Source organism: Centrocercus urophasianus, unplaced genomic scaffold (genome assembly GCF_019232065.1).
Source record: "Centrocercus urophasianus isolate 14NV4802_14NV808 unplaced genomic scaffold, USGS_Curo_1.0 seq_28, whole genome shotgun sequence".
NCBI lineage: Eukaryota > Metazoa > Chordata > Aves > Galliformes > Phasianidae > Centrocercus > Centrocercus urophasianus.
The window spans coordinates 13,963,971-13,984,242 of NW_024884844.1; the positions used below are offsets into that span (position 1 = coordinate 13,963,971).

Below are 20,272 nucleotides of genomic sequence, written 5' to 3' on the forward strand. Positions count from 1 at the left end.
TGACTTTTTATTGTATTCCTTTTCCTGAAGTTAAAGTAAGCACTTAGGAAATAGTCTGTAGTGCCACAGAGGGCAGTGGTAGCGTTGGCTGTTACCTTCCTGTGCTGCACTGTTGCAGTTAGCCAGTATGGAAGGCCTTTGTGTTTCAGTCTATGTGATCCATGCTTGAGATGAACTTGGTCATTAGTTGTGCGTTTTGAATGTGCTCTTTCTTTAGGCAGGCCTAGAGGTTACTAGATTACATTGTCAGTTGCAGTGATACGTTTATCGCAACACTGAGAGATAATACATTTCACTTACAGTTCAAGCCAAGTCAAGGCTTCAGTGCGTAGTTGAGTTCACTGATAATTTACAGAGGTCCTGCAAAAATCCCTTCTACCTTAGGCTCCCCAGGTCTGCTAACAGAGCTCCCAGAAGCACAGAATTGCTGGCTGAAGAGGAGCTGCACCATTTGGCCGGTAGCTGCTGGAAACCTCTTCAGCTGCAGATAGGAACAGATGGCTGCAAGTGACAGAGCTACCTTTTGTCAGTCAAGCTGTTTCGCTATGGCAGGTGTATATTCCCTTCCCTCTGCAAATGCCAGGGAAGCACTTGGAGTTCTTAAAACTGAAGGTGGCTTGTAGATGCAGATAGCTCTCTGCAGCTTCACGGCACTGCGGGACTGCTGGGAGTGGGGAGAGCAGCAAGGCAGGGCATGCTGCTGGGGGGTTGTAGTGGGCTTTGTCACTCGAATGTAGTTTCTGTCCTTTCTAGGAGCCCTGGGCACAGGCTGTCTCACATCAATTAAATCTGCTGCTTGGACTGAAGATGCATGGCATTCATAGAATTGTTAGGGTTGGAGAAAGCCTCTAGGATGCCCAAGCTCAGCCCACCCCCAGCATGCCCACTGACTCTGTCCCTTAGTGCCATGTCCACACAGCTCTGGAACACCCCCCAGAGATGGGGACTTAGGGCTCAAACACTTGGGTTTTTGTTTTCTGCTTGTGCAGGAAGTGTAACTTCCAGGAAATAGTCTGAAAATGAGTGGCCTTAATTTCCTGTTTATTTTGGTCCATTCTGCATCTTCCAGTTAGTTACCCTGACCCCGGTGTCCCAGTCTCTGCAGTGCATATTTTTAAAATGCAGTGGTTTAAAGGCATCTTCTGGAAGTGCAGCTGGAAAACATGGGTCCTTTGGGTCTTCAGAATAAACAAGCAAAAAACAGGCAAAATAGTGAGAGGAACTCAGTGCCTAGCTGTGTGCAGAGTGAGGGGCAATGGTGAGTGAGGAAAACCTGGGAGGAAGAGAGCTGGAATGCAAAGCAAAGCTGGAGCTCCAAGCAAAGAGACAGCCAGCATAGCTTTTTGATCTTGCATGTTTTTAATAGTATTTGCTCCATAATGCTTTAATACAGTATTATCATTACATAAAGGTAAAGCAACTTGAAATGTTTCAGTTTACCTTCTGGGTAATAGGAAGTGCTGTGATTTGTTGCATGCATATTTAAGTGTGTGTGGCTGTTGGATACACATAAAATGCGGATCTTTGTTGTGCTTTTAATCATTGTAGGGCACCCTGGTGAATGTTCAAGCTGCAGAAGCAGTGACTGTTCCCATAAAGAGTGATTTTCCTACAAGAGAAGAGCAGATTTCCACACTAAAAAACACACCTGAGTTTGACGTTCTTATCATAGGTGGAGGAGCAACAGGAAGTGGTTGTGCCTTGGATGCAGTTACTAGAGGTAAGACTTCATTCTTGGCTTACATGGTTTATAATCATTAATCAGATTGGCTTTCAAAAGCCATTTGAAGGTAAAGAATTTGTCGTCTGAATGCCTGGTTATAAAACTGCCTTCTGATCTCAGGAGCAGAAATGAACCTGAAGAAAAAAAAAAATCTTGTTATATTTTATTTCAGCATGGTTTTCATTGTCTAAATGCTTACATGCAGTTCACATCAGTTCTGACCCTCTGCTGGCTGCTCTTGGATGGATTTCTCCTCTCTTGCTTAGTGGGTTTACCTGCAGTTACACTTGCATGCCTGCAACAGAGAAGACAGCAGTTACACAACGTTGCAGTACACACGTTATTTCTGAATGGAGCAAGCATGAATTCACAATGAGGCACACGGCTCTCAAGCTCATGTTTCCTGTAACGTGAGATCTACAACCTCTGCTAATGCTCTGTACTGCCTGTGGCACTGCAGGGTTAGGGAAGGCTGTTTGAATGTACTGGGGAGCCTACTCCCAGCCTTCAGTCTGCAGCTGCACACAGTAGGTTTGTGCTCTCCTGGCTCCTCTTTTGTGAGATTAGCTGTGTAACTGGTTTAAGAAGCTACCTAAGTAGAAAAACTAGTTGTTAACCTTCTGTCAGAAAGCTTGAGATAGAATAAGTTCAGGGTGATGCTTTCTACCTGACTTCTGCAAGGGGCTGAGGATGTCTGTATGGCTGTGGGCTGCTGCCTGACAGATGTGTGGCAGCTCGTCTGTCCTGTGCAGAGCTCTGGTTCTGGGGGGAATGCAGGGCATGAGCACCTACTGTTGTCCTCCCTGCATGATAACTTTGGCTTCTACTCAAACTCAATGGCTCTTGGAGGGAATCGGTAATTTTACAAGTTTGGTGAAAATAAGTCTCCAGATGCATAGGTAAAAATGCACAGGTTTCTGAGAGAGAGGCTGGAGCATCAGCTTCTGTTCAGTTGAAATGCTGTACTGTATTTTTATTTTAAAAACCCAGAAGAATTAGAACCGTGGGATGTGTTCTTCCGGTTGCTGTTTTCAGTGGAATCAGCCAATGAAAGAGAGCAGGCCTTCATTGGTATCTGTATTTTTGACCTTGCTATTTCCTTTTTTGTGGTTTTTTTTTTTTTTTTTTTTTTTTTTTTGAACTGAAATGCAAAATATGAAATAGTCATAAAGTTCTTAAGGTTGCTTAACATGTAGATATATGTCAGAAGAGGTAAAACCTGACTCCAGGAATGTTACATGGAGTTTAATCTGGAGAATACCTGGCCAGAAGGTGTGATCGTTTTGAAACAGATTGAGCAGCAAGGCCTGCTTCATTGTTCTTCATTATTAGCTACCACAAATCAAGTTACTGTTTTTTTTTCATTTATCATTAAAAGTAACTTTGGACCTTTTCATTTCTCCCTTTGCCATATTGTGGTAGAAAATACAGTTGTAAAGCATAGAGAAATTATTGTAGGTAATAGTTCCTTTTATTAGATATTCTGATTATATCAGTGGATTTCTGAAGTGTGAAATATTCCTAGGCATTTGGTTAATGAATTGTGTGTTGTTGCTGTTCATTCATGGAACTTGCTCTTTTATTATGTTTGCTTCACTTAACAACAAATTTTGCTTTTCATGAGTTTGATATATTTTCGCCAAATTATTTCTGATTGTATCCATTAATCTTCAGTCACATTTGACAAAAATAAATTACTCTGATCTTTGGAAGTTACCAGTAATAATTAGTTTAAGGACAGAAGTTTTGGGAGACCAACAGATGTTAAAATGGCATAAAGGAGCCCTGAAAGATGGAGAGGGAAGGACCCAAGGGCCGACTGCTCGTGCAGATGCTCCTTGGGCTCACGTGTCACTGTGCCGCTGGTGGTCCCAAAGCTGGACCACCGAGTTTCATTTTCTCCTTGTCTGCCTGATTTTCAGATTCCTCCAGTTGGAGGGATCTGCCATAGCAAGTTCTGTAACTGACTGCCACCTCCCTGTGTTTATGTCTGTTCTGTAAGCAAAAGATGGCCACAAAGCTATCCTGCGCTGCTTTTCTTCCTTGGGTTTCCTTATGCTCAAGTATTGATGTCTGGCTTGCAGCTGTGTGCCTAATCCAGCCTCGTGCCTGCCCTGGATCATTGAGAAGCATCTGTTAATCATGCATTTCCCATGGTCCAGCCTTCTAACAACGATGCTGCTGTCCCACACTGTGTCTGTGCAGGAGCACTGCTGGCAGTGCTGTCACATCCCTCACCCGCAGAGCTGCATCCTGTCCTGCAGTGCAGCTGGGGACACAGCAAGCCTGCAACCCCTCTCCAAGTGCTTGTCAGAATATGCATTATAATGCAAAGCGTTCTTCCTCAGGCACTCTGTGTTCTGGATTAGTGAGAATGTTTCTGAGCCCCGTGCTCATCCCTCCTTTGTGCTAGGAAAAGACAGCAGCTGGCAGCCTCACACCTGTCTGAGTGTCTGCAAGGCTCTGTGCTGTCTGGTAGCTAACACTGTGCGTGGGCCCTCTGCCTGTACAGGGTGTAAAAGAAGGATGTCTGTGTTGCAGTATGTGCATTATAAGCTGCAGATCAACTCTTCTTTCCTGCAGTTCCTAGGGAAGTTGCTATATTTTGTATGAAGTCTTAATTACAAGACTTCATGTGTATGTATATAAGGATGTGTATCCTTAGAGTGTGTGTGTGTGTGTGTGTGTGTGTGTGTGTGTGTGTGTATCGTGCTCTCCTTTGCTCTCCTGGATGAAAATGCAGAGGAGAAAAATAATGAAGTGAAACAGCTTTTGCACATCTTCAGAGATGGAGAAGGTCTGTCTGGTTAGTGGCACTCATAACCAGGGAAGCTGGGATTTGGTAATTTGTACATTGATAATGGCTTTTTAATTTTGTTAGTAGAATCAATTTATGGCAAGCTCATATTTGGACAAACTCTTCAGTTATGAGTGAGAAACCCGAATATTAGAAGTAGTTCATTTGCTTCACAGTAACAATCAGTGGGAGCTGGTTTATCTTTGAACACTGGGGATTGAAATTTTGGATTGTTGCTTTTAAGGCTGACGTACACTTGGGTTTGGATGGGCTGATAGGCAGAGGTGAAATGCTGAATTCTTAATCCCAAAAGGCTGCTCAGACTTGGATTCAGAAAGCTCTGGAGCTCTGCATGCTCCTTCTTAACCCTGTGGCTGTTGGTAGTCTCACTGGAAAGGCCTGCAGGTTTTCAGCCTGCAGAATGGATGTATCGTCTGCTGCTCTGTTACTTTTATGTAGCCTTGTGCTGCACTTAGGTATCTGCCTTCTACATGGAGGAAAACCTTCCTCCCTCCTTCCCTGTTTCATTCAGTCTCTGAAACAAGTAAGGCTGTGCTGGAGCTCAGCCTTACTTGCATTAAACCTTAAGCCTTAAGGTTTGGTTGGCTGGTTTGGGTGTTAGCAGTCTTGTTGGGAAACCTTCTGGAGAGCAAATAATGGCAGTGCCCACATTCACAAGATGTCACAGGGATGACTTGGAAGCATCAATCCCATGAGCTCTTCCTTGAGTGTGCACCCATTGCAGGTGGGCCCTCTTCTGGCACTGGGAGCCTCTGGAGCAAACTTTGGGGAGAAGGCAGGGTTGCCAGTTATCTGTCTAGCTGCTGTGCTGTTGAAATAATTAGTGTGATAGTTTGAGCTCTCTGCTGCAAAGAGTTAAGGGGATTCATGAAAATATTCTGTTCCTGCCATGAATACAAACTATAATTTGCTTGAGGGAGCGTGGCCCCTATAATGTACTGTAATGCCTTTCTATTGTGAAATATCCAGGTTTTAATGTGCTTCTGTTTAAGTTCTGTTTTGACTTTTCCCTCAGGAAGAAGGCTAAAATTTTTCATTACAATATAGACAGTGCACTACACTTTGAATACAAATTTATCCATGTACAGAGTAATTTTTCTTGTGATTGTCTCTACCCTAGAGAAGTGTCTTTAATGAATTACATACAAATTGTGTAATTTAAGAAGTTAATTTGGTTTTCTGGTAACACAGGACTAAAAACAGCCCTTCTAGAAAGAGATGATTTCTCATCAGGGACCAGCAGCAGGAGTACTAAATTGATCCATGGTGGAGTGAGATATCTTCAGAAGGCCATCATGAAGTTGGATTTTGAGCAGGTAATTGTTTATGCAGGTTGTTAAGCAAAAATTGCTGGTAGACACTTTCCCTATCCCAATTACATCAGAGTTCTTTATTTCTTTTTTTAATACTTGACTGCACGAGTGGCTTTGGATTGCAACACAGAAAATGTCTTCTCCAGTTGAGCTTTCCCTAACAGGGAAATTGGTGGTGCCCTTTCTTGCCAAATTCACTTACAGGCAATCCAACAGCTGTACCTTTTAGACTGTGGAATTGTTGGGGAGGGAGGGCAGAAACCCTGACTTGAAAGTAGGAGCTTCTTAGCTGTCAGGTTGCAGAATCTGGGGGAGTGAGGGCTGTCCTGATGCTTCTGAAATGGGTAAGGAAAATATGATAAATAAGTGATTGTGTACATATGATAAATGATTATGTGATTATGTATGTGATTAACATTTCATGTACTTTTGTGTTGCCTCAGTCTGGTGGAAGTTGATGTTCTTGCTTTTAGAAATCAATTTGTCTCACTGAGACTTCTCTAATTTAAAATACATTTTGATGAACAGTTTTCTCAATAAACGTTGCATTTTGGGGCACAATTGGGTAACTTAAAATTCATGTACTTATTTTTTTCAGTACAAGATGGTGAAAGAAGCACTCCAGGAGCGTGCAAACCTACTAGAAATAGCTCCTCACCTATCAGCTCCTTTGCCTATCATGCTGCCTGTTTACAAGTAAGCTCTACTATTATATCTCTCCTTTAGCACGTCCTTTGACAAGCAAGCTATTTCCCTGGAGAAGTTTCCAGATGCCTTTTCCCAATTGTGTCTTTATACCTGTCACAACCTTCTTGTCTTCCCAGAGGTGAAGCAGTGTTGTAGAAGCATGAACTGCCCACATGAATGAGCCTGGTGTCACTGCTGCCAGTAGCACCTCTTGGGCTCCAACTTCTTGGTGCATTTTAACCATTACAGTTGGAGTAGAGGAAGGGAATTTGCAGCTGGAATGAACTCAGAATTCCCAGGATATTATTTACTATTCTTTCCAGTACATCCTTGTCTTCAGTGCACACTATTAACGTTTTCTTCAAAATGTACTGTGTAGTCCTGACAGCTACCAGTGTTCTTGCAGTAATTTAGTGTGCTGCCTTCCACTGTACGTGGCACTTTGGTGTTAAGAGGACAGTTTCTTCCTCCTGAGGAAGACTTTCAGTGATTTGGGTTAGGCTTTTAGCTCTGTGAGAGCAGTTGTTCAGTAGAACAGGCTACTCAAAGCAGTGAGCTTTTGATGAATCTTCCTAACGTGTGGCCATATTCCTGTCCTACAGAGCAGGCCTGTAATAGCTGGAGCTCACGTAGGTCAGCAGTGGGCTACATTTATTTGGTCTTACTTGTGTAGGAGGCATTAGGTCTTCCAGCTTATGTTGAGTCCTCAAATGCATGTGCTGAAGCAGTCTGGTTCTTCCTTCAGTGCTCAGCTTTGATCCCTCATCTTAGGCGAAGTAAAAAAACAGTAGTCTGAATTCTAGAAAAAACAAGTGCTGAATTTAGTTGACTTCCTGCAGTGAGGAGACCAGCTGAAAATAGCAAACAGTATGTAGCTTTTTGAACGTTCACTTCACGTGATGTTGTGAACTTGTTCAATAGTACAAAAGTAAAACCAGCCCAATGCAGCATGCTGGGTTATGAGAAGTATTACAAGAAGTGTGAGCTTTCACTTCTTAACTTCCCGTGAGGTTAAATTATTTTTTTTCTTGCAGATGGTGGCAGTTGCCATATTACTGGATTGGAATAAAACTGTATGACCTCGTGGCAGGAAGTCAGTGTCTAAAAAGGAGTTATGTCCTCAGCAAGTCGAGAGCCTTGGAGCACTTCCCAATGCTGCGCAAAGACAAGCTTGTTGGAGCTATTGTCTATTATGATGGTATGTTCCCCTTACGTGACTTTTACTGCACTGTTCTGTATCTGGGGAGAGGGGGAAGGGAGGAACACATGTCCATCAGCTGCACTGACTCTCCAAAGGGAAGAATGACTTGAAGGATTCAGTTCACATCTTAATTTATATCTATCGAATTGATGCTTACATTGCTCACTACAGCAATTTATGGGATGTAGAAGAGGATGTGTTTGTTTTTCCAGCTAGTAGTTGTAGCGATATGTGAAAGCCTCCTGATGTTGTGGTGATTCCAACAACTTTTCAGCTGTGCTGGAGAGGCAAGGCTCTTCCTGCTGCAAATACTCTACACATGTGGTACTTGCTGCTCAGCCTGTTTTAAGTTGGACATCCTCACGACTGATAGAGCAATGAAAGCTACTCTAGATCAGCTAAGTCATATCTTGTTGGATTTCCAAATCCCATGCTTACTTCAGACTTTGCCTATATTTAAAAGGAAGTTATGTCCCCAGTGTAAAGCATACTCTGCGTAGCACTACTTGCAAGCATTTGCTCTGAATTCTTCTCAGACTGAATACATCTTCCAAGTTATTACATGTCAAGCAATTGTGGTCATTCTGATAGTTTACTGTAGTGCTTCTGGTTTGGAAAGAGTTTCAAACTTCAGATTTCTGCCAAAACACCTTTGAGTAGAGTTACAGAATCATGTGAGGAAGAAGTTGCCTCCAGCTTGAGTTGTTATGAAGACTGTTGGTTACGATAGATTCTGATATGTTTTTGTATAACATACACACACAGTCAGCCTTAGAGAGAACAGATGCTTGCTGCAAGTTTTCTGATGCTGCATTTGTTTTGAAAGAGCAGTTCTTGTGTTCAGACGTGTTTCTGCTTACTCAGGAGCACAAATGTGATGCAAGAATGCTGGTAGGTCTCCTTATTTTGTTCTGTGCAACAAGTACTGGTAAGTCCCTAGCAGAGTGTCACAGCAATAGGTGCCACAGCAGGTCTTCTGAGCAGAGTCCCTGTTTATGTCTCATCAGTGTCTGCAGATACTGGAGGCAGTCTGAAACAAAACTGGTAAAGGATTAGTTGGTTTCCTTGGCATAGAACTACCTGGAAGTCTTGCTTGTCCAGAATATTAGCACTTTTGTTGGGTCAGGTGTCTTGAGCTTTGTCCAAACTGTGACATCTCAGTGCTTTCTACTGTTATGCAAGCTGTATCCCTGAACTGACAGAACTTCAGTGTTCTTAGGTACTGAATTTTGTATGGATTCTAAATGCTGGAAAGACTTGAGTTGGAGTATACTGTCATAACTGCTTTCTTGATGCACTGGGTTCTGATAGCATATCTAGAAGATAGAGCACTTTTATTTTGTAGCAGATTTGCATGCTGTTTTGTAGCACGTTTAGGTGGATTGTTTATTCCCTGTTTTCCATTTCCCTTATTTTGCTTCCAAAAGAGAAAGTTCTCCTAAAACTTTCTCCATAATGAGGCCGGTTTGGTAATATCAAAGCAGAAGTGTGTCAAGGACAGGAGGACAGGAAGGTGCCGGATTCCTTGCAGGCCTGGAGGAGCCCTCTGATGGATAAATAGCTTAAATGCTGACGTGCCTCAGTAGTGGCACAGTTCCACTTAGTTTTTACCTGGAGATGTTGTTGCTTTTTGACCTTTTGGAAACCAGGACTGTCTTCACACACGATTGATGACAGAGGCTGTACTTTTCTCTTTTTAGAACTTCATTTATACCATTCATCAGCTTATCAATAGGGACTTTTGTACTGGGAAGAAGTAGGAGGGCCTCTTGAAACACGCTGGCTTCGGTAATATTAGTGAGGCCTCTGGCACAAGTGCATGCTGGTGACTGTGAGCTGTCTGACACTGAGGCCAGTGGAGTGAAAAATAGACTGGGATGCTTGTGTGCATAGGTTCTTATTTGGGAATGCAGTGAGAGTTAAAAGATGGACTTAAATTCTTCTGAGGGAGGTAAAAACTTTTAGTTTAAGATACAGAGGAAATAAGTGGTTATTTGAAAACAAGATTCTTTTAATGGGGTTTTGTGGCATTTTAACTGTGTCAAATGAAAGAAATGAAAACCTTCATGTACCATAACGAGAGCTGCTGTAAATAATGCACAGAAGTAATTCAGGCTTATTTTTTCATTATTATAAGCTATTCCTTTTCTTAGGCTGTTAAGAGATCCCAGGAGTTCATAAGAACAATGAATTACACTGTAATTAGCTTCTCAAAAGAGCACTATGGCTTGGGAATCTATAATCTATAATCCATTGAAGCCTTTCCTGATGAAATAGATAATTTGGACATACCATGACCCTGTACAGCTCCAGCATTCTGAAAGTATACAGTCACAGGATAACCTTAAAGATAATCTCTGGAGTTTCTCTGAATAATAGTTTTAAACGGTGTTACAATAGATGTAAACATTTGGTGCCAAGATGCCACGTGGTTTTTCCGTGGCAAACATCTGTGCAGCAGCAGAGATCATAGAATCATAGAACAGTTGGGTTGGAAGGGACCTCAAGGATCATGAAGCTCCAACCCCCCGCCATAGGCAGGGCCACCAACCTCCACATTTCATAGCAGCCCAGGGCCCCATCCAACGTGGCCTTGAGCACCTCCAGGGATGGACATCACAGCCTCTGGGCAGCTGTTCCAGCACAGTGATGCTGACAGGACTTCCAGGCTGATGGGATGAGATCTCAAAAGCAGGTGTTAGGTTTTGCCTCTGGTGAAATTTGTTTGTGCTCATGCTATTACCAGCTTTGCTTTGCTTTTCTCTTAAAGCTGTGGGCTGCTATAGATCAGGTTACACACTGATCTTTTTCTCTAAGAAATACTACTGGCAGTTAACATCAGCACCAACCAAACAAAATGTGCAGCTCCTTAAAGCCTCAGCTGAATGCAGAGGAGCTTCTGAAAGGCAGAGGTGTCATCAGCTGAGTGATGCAGCTTTGAGCTGTGTGTATGCAGGGTAAAGCGAGAATGACAGCGTTATGTCAGTTCTTCAGGTCCCCCATCCAGAATGAGAGCTGACAGGTGGGTGTGTGCCACAGTGTTTCTCCACTGGTCAGCCTATGGCCCATGGTCCGTGTGGGCTCACGTTACTCTATGAAGCATTTATTCGTTTATCTTGATCAATTAACTTGTGCTCTGTCAACACGAGTCAGCCAGCACACTACATTGTAAATCTATTAATTGGAATTTTAACAAGTCCAAAGGAATGCAGCGCGGAAGGGAATGGAAACTGAACTTAAAGTGGAGAAGGGAAAGATATGGTTGAATTATGCTCACTTTAATTCCTTCACCAGAATTAGTCATGAATAAGAGCATTAAGTCATGGCAAAAAAAGAAACAAACAACAACGCTCAGAACATTTGAATCTTAAAATAGGTCGTGTCTTTCCTCTTCATCCACGTTTTCCCTGTGTAAGTAACAAATAAAATTCTCATCTCATATTCTTGTGTCCTCTGTTCCTGCCTCTATCATCATTCCTGTCTCTATTGTAGCGCCTTTGTATCTGTGGCTGTAAATAGCCCCAGCTAGCAGCATCTTGCTGTTGGGCATGTTGATTGCCACCACCAAAGGGAAGAATTTAAACTGCTCATTATGTGGGTTACTTTTTAATTTGATAAAACCACCTCTCCAGTGATATTAGCATTGCCACCAATACTGCCTTGCAAAGACAAGAAACAGCAATGCTCTTTGCTTTTTTTTCTGTAATTGTTGATCAAACCAGTGGCGTGTCAAGTGATCCATTATTCACGAATATTTTGTATTCTGCAGTGTTGCCACGGTCGTCTTAATTACATTTTTTACAATTGTTTGTACAGGCAAAAAAAGATGGTGCATTATGAATGTTGGAAGTACCAGCAATAGCAAATCAGAGGCTTTACCAGAGGCTATTCTTGCTCCGTCTCAGCATCGGGAAACTAAAGCATATGTTGGATGTTAGCCTGGGTGTACACAATGTGTCCTATTTATTCAAGGTTTTCTTTGAAGCCACAACTTACAAGTTTGTTTCTTAGGGGTACATGTCAGACTGCATTTAGCATTTGTTGGTATTAGGATACTCCTGAATAGCAAAAAGGCAACATTTTGGGGGAAGAATGTGGCTGCTATCTGAGCAGTGATCTGTCAGTTCCATTTATGTAGCTCAAGGAAAACTAGAAGGGAGGCACTATGGAGAGCTGGCCTGAGATCTCAAGATCATATGCGGAATTATTTTAAAGCATTTTAAATGGAAGAATTAATCTCCATTTAAATCATACGTAGTGCATGATGTTAAAAACTAGGAGAAACATTAAAGAGGAGATGCAAGTGGCCAGAATATTTATTTAGAAATTCTAAGTGGCGCAGAGCTCCTTAAGATGCGTTGCTTTCTATCTTTAGATGCTTGCACACTTCTCTGCTTACATATTTTGCCTTTCAAGATGAGCCTTTAGGTGTGTGAGGAAAATGTTTGTTCTTGAATCAGTCATGAATTAAAAATTTTTAGGGTTTTTTTTGTTGTTGTTGACCTTGCTCTTGGAATTTGCTGTTACTTTCTGCAAATAGGAATTAGCAGACGCTGCTCCTGTCACTGGGTGGCTTCAGGGGAGCTGACTGCTTCATGTCTTGTTCTGCGACTTTCCAGTACGCTTACTGGGATGCAAGTAGCTGTTCTTTGTATTCTTGGTATTTATTCTCTCCTGAAATGTTTTAATATGAAGGTTATTTAAACATAAAGGGTGGGGGGGAGGGGGGAAAAAAGCATTGGCAAAGGATTTAGCTTTCCTTGTGTACAGCAAACCCCATGAGAAATCCTTCCTGGGCACGCAGGCACACACGCCGACACGCACAAAAATCAATGCAAAAGAGTAGAGCATTCATTAAGCTGTCAAAAATGGAATAAATGCTTTTTTTTTATTTAGGCTCTTGTAGCTATTTTTCCTAGTTTTTGAGTGTGTCCTGAATTATGAAATGTTACAGCTTTATAATTCATACTTGACAAATTAATATTTTGAGAATGTTGTGAGCCGTAATAGGGGTATTACCCTATTACAGATGCAGACAACTGTATGACTTTTCTCCTTCCCTGGATATGAAAACTCTTTGACAGTTTGTCACTAAAAGGGTTTTTCTATAGGTGAAATACACCGCTAACCATATTTCTTGGTATTTCAAAATTGAAAGGAGGTGAATGAGAGAAGCCTTGCAGGCACGCTAAGTGTAGGTACAACCTGGAAAAGTCTATACGTGTTCTCCATATCCAGTTGTTTCCAAATACGTTTTGTCCCATGTTTTATATAATAGAGTTGTATGCGAAATCCTGGAGAGAAGCGGCAGCCTGCTGCGAGGAGGCTGGTAAGGCGATCCGGGCTGCCTCTAGTGGAATACGTGCAAAACGAAATGCACGTCTGAGGCTGAGCCCAGAGCAGCGACGGTGCTTCTCTCTGCTGCCGTTCCTACAAATATTAGCGGGGAATCTGTTGTAAGCGGCGCTTCCCTTTGCCGGTAAAGTCGGGCGGCTCTCTTTCTCCTGCAAGGTGACTGGAATCAAGTAGTGCTTTATCCGCCGCGGCTCTCTGTCGTTTTCAGAAGGGATAGAATCAATCGCTCAAAATGGCTTGCATCTTTAACCCAGTTTTCCCTCTGTCAAAGGGTACGGCAGTACCTAGGGGAGCAGCAGTTCCACAACAAAAGGCTGTGCATTCCAGAGCACTTGTTCTCTTTTTGCTGGAGGCGTCGTTCCCAATTGCGCGCGGATGATAACTGCATCTCCTGCTGTACCTGTAACAATTTAATTGTGTAAGTCAGCCCAGTCAAGCATCCCTGGCTCATGACTGGGAGACATGAAATTCATTGTCATTATTGTCCCTGTCATTTTGGATCATTATATCCCGCTGCAGAATTTTCCTCACTCCAGTGCTTTCTTACCTCCAGGAGCCGGGGATTATGGCTGAGGTTGGGGTGGGGGCAGGACTGTGAACTACATTTACCTCAGGGGAGCCACAGATTAAATTGGCTTTGCTCTCTGACTTGCTGGATTCATCTGTTTGTACGCTGAGGGTTTAGGGTTGGGAGTGATGAATATTCGAGCGAATTCTATGCCTCTGTTTGTTGTTGTTTTTTGTTTCTTTGCTCTTTAATGCTCGTGTAAGCAAAGGATGATTTTCATGTCCCTTAAGAAGAGAACGGGGAATAATTCTTCAGATCACCTTACCTAAAAGATAAAAGGTTATAACCAACGCTAGCTGCACATTGTGCCACCAGCATCTCGGTATGCCCCAGTGCGCCATGGCTTTTAGAGGGGGGGCTCCGACACAGCATGTAACCCTGCTGTAATTTATACACGTTGTTTTCTGTGAAGGTAATGGTGGGTTATTAGTTAGTAGGCACTGGTTCTGTACAGTCGGCAGGGACGGTAGGGGCTGTCAGCAACGTGTTCCCATGCACCTCAGGCAGCTGTGGGTGCGGAGCGGTGAGGCTGGGCTGGGACTGCCCAGAGCTCCTCGTCAAGCAGGGCGCGTGCTGGGCCTGGGCCTGGCAGCGGTGTCCATGGGCATCGTGCTCACTCCTCGTGGTTCTGTCCCTCAGCCTTCAGCCCCGACAGGGTTCCCCCAGGTCTTGCAGGGCTGCTTGCCCATCCCACAGGCCGCAGCAGGCCGGCCCTGATGCTTGTGTGCTGTGACATCTCAGCACGGCTGCCACAAACTGACAGTGACAGTGTTTGGTCTCATTTTAACACTGTGCTTTTACTTACGCTGACACCGCAATATGACTGTGGTGACAAGTTGAAGGCTGATAGAAGGAAGTGGGAAACAACATAATTACAAAGCAGCAGCGCTGAACAGTAATTCCAAATTCTCTTTCCCAACGTGCCCTGATAGCACGGCTTATTTTTATGTGCCAGTACCTTAGTTTCAGTTGGTTTTAGCTTGTGGTCCCTACCAGGTGATGCTCCAGCAGGGTATTTTTATGCAGTCATTTCTTGATAACTGTGTGCAAGTTGGAGTGTATTGCATTTTTGTTTCCTCATCTTCCTTGTGATCCTGTTTAGTTTTTGACCGTGTGCTTGGTTGTCTTCATTCACACGGAGAGCCAGGTGCGAAGCAGAACACGATTTTTATGTGATCTATATTAGCAGCATTAGCAGTCTGGCGAGGCACTGCTGTGTTACTGTGGGTGTGGTGGTACTGATCTGAGTCAGAATGCTCTTCCCTCTGCAGCAGTCCAAGAGCAAATACGTGTATACTGCGTGTCCTAGAAAGCCTGTTAGTTTTTGGTGAATTTTTGACCTGGCTAAAGTTTCACATGATTCAGAGAGTTAAGAAATAGTTCAAGCCTCAAAGCGCTTCTAACGACTTGACGTATGAGTCAAAACTTAAGTTAATATCTCAATTTGTTCTACGTAGGCTTGGGGAGAAGGGCTTACTGCATTCCTCCTGAAAGAAGTCTGGAACAACTTTTAGGCATCATGAATCAGCTGGAGTGACTCAATTTGGATGCAACTGGTTCCAGCAACTGCAACAGATGTTGTTCCCATTTTAATGCTTGTAATAAAACTGTTCCTGTAATTAAGCACTTTCTATTTAAAAATTGGTGGATGCAGGCAGCTCCGATAACTTAATTATATATCACTGTATGTAACTACAGATCATCAGCCTTAAATTTGGCAAGCTTTGTATATACACAACAGGAACACTTTTATGCACGTGAGATGTGTTGTTTGGTTCCTTGCGCTGTTGGGTTTTTTTACAGCATGAATGCAATTGTGCAATACTTATGTAGGAATATAACATATAATTTTAAGGTGACCTTAGGATGGTGCTTTTGGGGACAGTGGGTGTCAATATTGTGACAATCTAGTAATGTCCCATCTGGGCAGGCCTTGGGGTACGTTCCAGATCCAAGGGGCTACCCTGTGAGTTGCAGGCTGTGTTCCAGTTAACCAAGTGGAGCTCAGTGATACCAGTAAGGAAGCAATGCCCAGGCTGTTAGTTAGCTGTCATCCCAGCTGTTGTTTTAAAAGAAAACAACAAGCCCTAACTATTTGTTATATTATGTGGCAATTCAAAATCGTTGCCTAGTTTCTCATCCAAATATATATATTTTTTTCTTCCAAAAGGAGCCTGGTATGTACTTCTATAGAAAGGTCTGCTCTCTTGAGAAAGTGCATTAAGGCTGTCATATAGCTTCTTGCATGGCTAATTTCTAGCTCTCCATTTAGCTTGACCTCAGCAGCAATAATTAGATAAGCCTAATAGGAAAAGACTGTAAATTGACACGAGGTGAGAAAGCTTTCATGTCTGTTGCAGGGACCAGCAGCCTGCTCCTTAAAGCAAGAAGTTTGGCTTAGTACTGCGACAGCATGGATGTGTCACAGGGTTTTGCAAAGTGTATGTGGAGCAATTCTGGGGACAACGGCTGCAGTGTTTGGGGGCACTGTTGGTGAATACAGCTGCAGCATGACAGCCACGTAACAAAGCACTACTTCTTAGCATAAGAAAGTTAGGTGGATAACATGTGTCACTCTCGGCATTAAAAGAAGTTCCGCTCTCTGCAGTCACTGGCTGCTGAGTGGTGTTGATTTTCAGCTGCACAGAGTTGCAGAGGAGAGGGCAGGGATGGGTAGAAAAGCAGCGGGTGTCAGGGTGACAGAGTGCAGAAGGTACTGGAACTACTGGTGTGCCTCCTTGGCGTGGTGGCTTTCACAGCTCCAAATCAGTCACAAATCTACAGTCTGTGGGCTTTGTTACCACTACTGGCTGTGGTTCAGCATTGATAAAAATAAAATCGAATGTACACTGTGCACTCTGTAGGAGGATTCTTTTAGTGCCAACGGAAGCATTGTCTGTTCTTATTTGAAGAAATGCAGCATTTGCTACCAAGGAATGAAAATAGAATTTTCCTAAATTACGGAAAAGAAAAAGGAAATTATCAACAGTGATGCCATTTGGTTTATCTTAAAATTATGTGGAACACATTGTTAAAATGTCTTCTTGCCCCAAATGTCTTTGACAGTATGCTTTCTAAGAATAGTGTTGGTTCTTTTTGAGAGGATTAAGTGTCACCTTATTGGAAGCAGTTAGGCCACTGTCTTGTTAGCCGTGTTGGCTACCCTTAATGAAAATGAGCTTACTGCAATCATTGCTGTACATTGAGCAGATGACAGCAGCAATAATGAGATGGGCGGCTCTTTGTTTTTTCTCAGAAGTTATTTAAAGGATTTCAACACCCATTTTTGATTTGTACTTTGGGAAGAGAAGTTGTGGGGAGAGCTCAGCAGGTTTGTCTGTGGCTCCTGGATGTTTGTTCCAAAGCTGCTGGATTTGGCTGCCACGTGCAGCCCCTGGAGATATATCCTGCTGACAGAGTCGACCACAGGTACACCACCAGCTCCTCACGCCTGGCCTGGAGCAGCAGGACTGCGGCAGCACTCACCTGGCTGGGGCAGGGTGATGGGGCACGTCTGTGCTCGGTGGATGTCCTGGTTAGATACTCACTGTATTGCTCTGAGCTTGGTTAGGAGATCTTCAGCTGCTTGCTTGTTGTGGAAAGGAATGCCAGATTAGTTGGACGTAGCTGCCGTGGTACTGTAAAACAGCTTTTGGATTTATCACTAACAACATTCAGAAGAAACCCATGATAGAGTACAAGGGGGAGCAAAGGGAAATAGCTCTGTGTTTGCTTTGGAGTGCCAGACACTGATGTGGAGGACAATGGATGCAGAACTGCCTGGAGTGGATGATGCAGAGCCTCCCACAGAGGTCTTTGGTCACCTTGTCCTTAACACACACCTATGCCTTGGGTTTCCTGGGCATTTTCTGAGTGTGCTAATAGTGCTTGTGTCAAGAAAGCTTTACATCTCTGTTCGGAGAAAGTTGAGCTTGGAGGCATTTATCTTGGGTTTGGAGGACCTGAATGGCAAAAGGAGGATGATAGTTCACTGAAAAAATGAGAAGACTGAGAGGCAGCATTCTTGTTCTCTCTCCTTCTGTTCCTCTTGAGTGGTAAGGATTGTTGAAGTGCCTCAACGCATTCCAACCTGTTTGAAATTGGGAGTGATTGTTACTTCAAACTAACGTGACTGAAAGTAACTAGGTTTATTTCATCAACAAAAAATGCTTTCTCAATCATGAACGGTGCGGTAGTGAGAGCTGTTCTGCAGTACCTTGGCAATAGCTGCTCTGCATGGAGGAGCAGCAATGGCTTCTTCGGATGTCAAGGCAGAAGATGATTGCACAGAGTTTTAATGTCACTGTTTGTGGGAAAATGTGCAAATACAAGTTAAAGTTAAAACCGCACAGACACACCTCCCAACAAATAAACCTGTTCCTGAGTGGAAGGGCCATCGGACCGTGACCCCATCTTACCGAACTGTTGAGGTATTATTCTTCATAGATGATAAATTTATGAGCCAGTAAGTCACTCCTCATTGCTTTCTAATCTAGACCTGCACAGATCTCTGCTGTTTATACTGTGAAAAACTCCAGCACTCCGCACTGTGGATTGCATTAATCTGAAACCAGTGTTGTTATTTCTCAATGTGTAGTTAATCAGCAACCGGTTATTTCCCAGTCCTCTTCCTGCAGGTATATTGCGTAGGCACTCAGGTTCCCTTGGACAGCTGAGAGCTAAGCAGTAGCAAGGGTTTTCTCACAGCAGAGTAATGATGAGAGGGATATGGATGAGAAGTACAACAGGGCTACATTGAAGGGGTGCTGTGCAGGGCTGCTGCTTCGGGCTTTCCTTCATGCAGTGATGGCAATTCTCTTGGGTAGCAATTAATCATAGAGCCATAGAACAGTTGGGTTGGAAGGAACCTCAAGGATCATGAAGCTCCAAACCCCCTGCCACAGGCAGGGCCATCAACCTCCATATCTAATACTAGACCAGGCTGCGCAGGGCCCCATCCAACCTGGCCTTGAGCACCTCCATGGTTCTATTGTGCTGGGTTTCCTGCCCTGTACAACAGTGCCCTGTAGCACCCCATGGGCTGGGGAGCCTCAAACAAAGCAGCAAAGCAAAGAAGGGCTGCTACAGGCTGCCCTGCTTCTGCATGCCTTTGGCTCTGGTCTAGAAGAGCATTCTGGATGTGCTGTACATTAAAGTAGCTGCTGTAATGCAGCTTGTTGCTATTCTGTTTTTTTTTTCCCCAGTGTTCGCTGTGTGCACAAGATGTTGAACACTCAGCCCTTTGTTAAAACGCCCAGTTTTGAGATAGACTTTGTAAGGTCACTTCATCCCTTCCCTGACACTGCTGTAGCAGAAATGTTGATGCATTTGTTTAATGATTTGCCTGCCACTTCTGACAGATGGCTGTTTAGTCTCATGCATCTGCTGTGTTGGAGCATCTGCAACTTTTCTTGACATCTTGCTAAGTTGTTTTGCTGTTCTTTTCTGCAGTTTATTCTGGGCATTGTTTGCGTAGCTGAATCAGAGTTACTGTTTGTTTCTTCATCGGTGCTTCATCATATCACTGTTTCTGTTCACTTCGCATAGCTTGCCTTGTGCTTGAAGACTGATGGCACTGTATCGCCTCAGCTGGGTTGGAATGAGGGTGAGGAGAGAGGAGGTGGCACCTCCAGGCCATTGATCCCATCTTTATAACTTTGCCCTTTTAGCTGGGAACAGATTATGTGTGCGGCGATACGAGATGCGCAGGCAGAATCTGAAGGACCAGACTTTGCATAAACCATTTGTACTGAACGTTCAGAATGCTGGCAACATAAATCAACAACAATATCTATTACAAATTCATCACTTTACCTGTATTATCTTTGATAGAACTGGTCCGGGCACGTGGGGAAGTGAACCACATCTGAGGAAGTTTAGCCCTGCTGTAAATTAATTATTCGGGACACACAGAGCCTGGCCCCTTCAATGTATAGTAATTCTTTCCAGCCAGCATCCTGGACTTTAACTTCAGTGGTGATAATAAATAGGAAAAGTCTCAGGTGAAGCCCGTGTTTTAAAGTAATTAATCATCTTCCCCTCATGGTCCCTCCGCCTCTCTCTTGGTTTTCTTTAACGAGGGAATTTCGGTAATAAATCTTTAATGATATGTGTTAAGAATCCTTCATTAATTCTTGTCTGCTTATTTCTTTTTCCGATGATTTTGTGCCGTACGTTGGAAAGCTAAAATACCTATTGAAATAGTAACACAAAAGAAAGTTACGGGAAACTTTTAATTTAGGGCAGCCTGAAAGATTTCTTGGGTTTTGCACGTAGTGTTGCACAACCCGGAGCAGGGACCGGTGTTGGGCTGCCGCGGCACTGCTGAACTGCGCTTTGAGGAGCAGTGCAGCTGCAGTAGGCTCTCACCTTGGAGCAGCAGCGCTCCGTGGGGTGGAGGAGCCCATCGCCCTCGGCCCCACACCGACGAGGGGTGCGGGGTGGGAGAACGGTGGGGCCGTGCAGAGGACGTGTCTTCTAAATACCGACGTCGGGCGCGAGCAGCCATCACGGCTATCGGATGTGACAGGGACAGCTGTGACAGATCGGTTCTGACACGCTTCTGTACCGCGCGGCCATGGCTGGAGGTGACTCACATCCTTCCCGC

At 43.7% G+C, this 20,272-nt stretch overlaps 1 protein-coding gene across 3 annotated transcripts in view; it reads left to right on the plus strand.

The window, feature by feature from the left end:
• Positions 1-20,272, plus strand: part of GPD2 (glycerol-3-phosphate dehydrogenase 2) — a 52,473-nt gene that overhangs the window by 14,617 nt on the left and 17,584 nt on the right. For all 3 annotated transcript variants that reach the window (XM_042827338.1, XM_042827341.1, XM_042827340.1), the window contains exons 3-6: positions 1,549-1,720; positions 5,733-5,857; positions 6,453-6,550; positions 7,576-7,739. In XM_042827338.1, the coding sequence (XP_042683272.1) occupies positions 1,549-1,720; positions 5,733-5,857; positions 6,453-6,550; positions 7,576-7,739 (559 nt within the window). The remainder of the gene's footprint in view (positions 1-1,548; positions 1,721-5,732; positions 5,858-6,452; positions 6,551-7,575; positions 7,740-20,272) is intronic.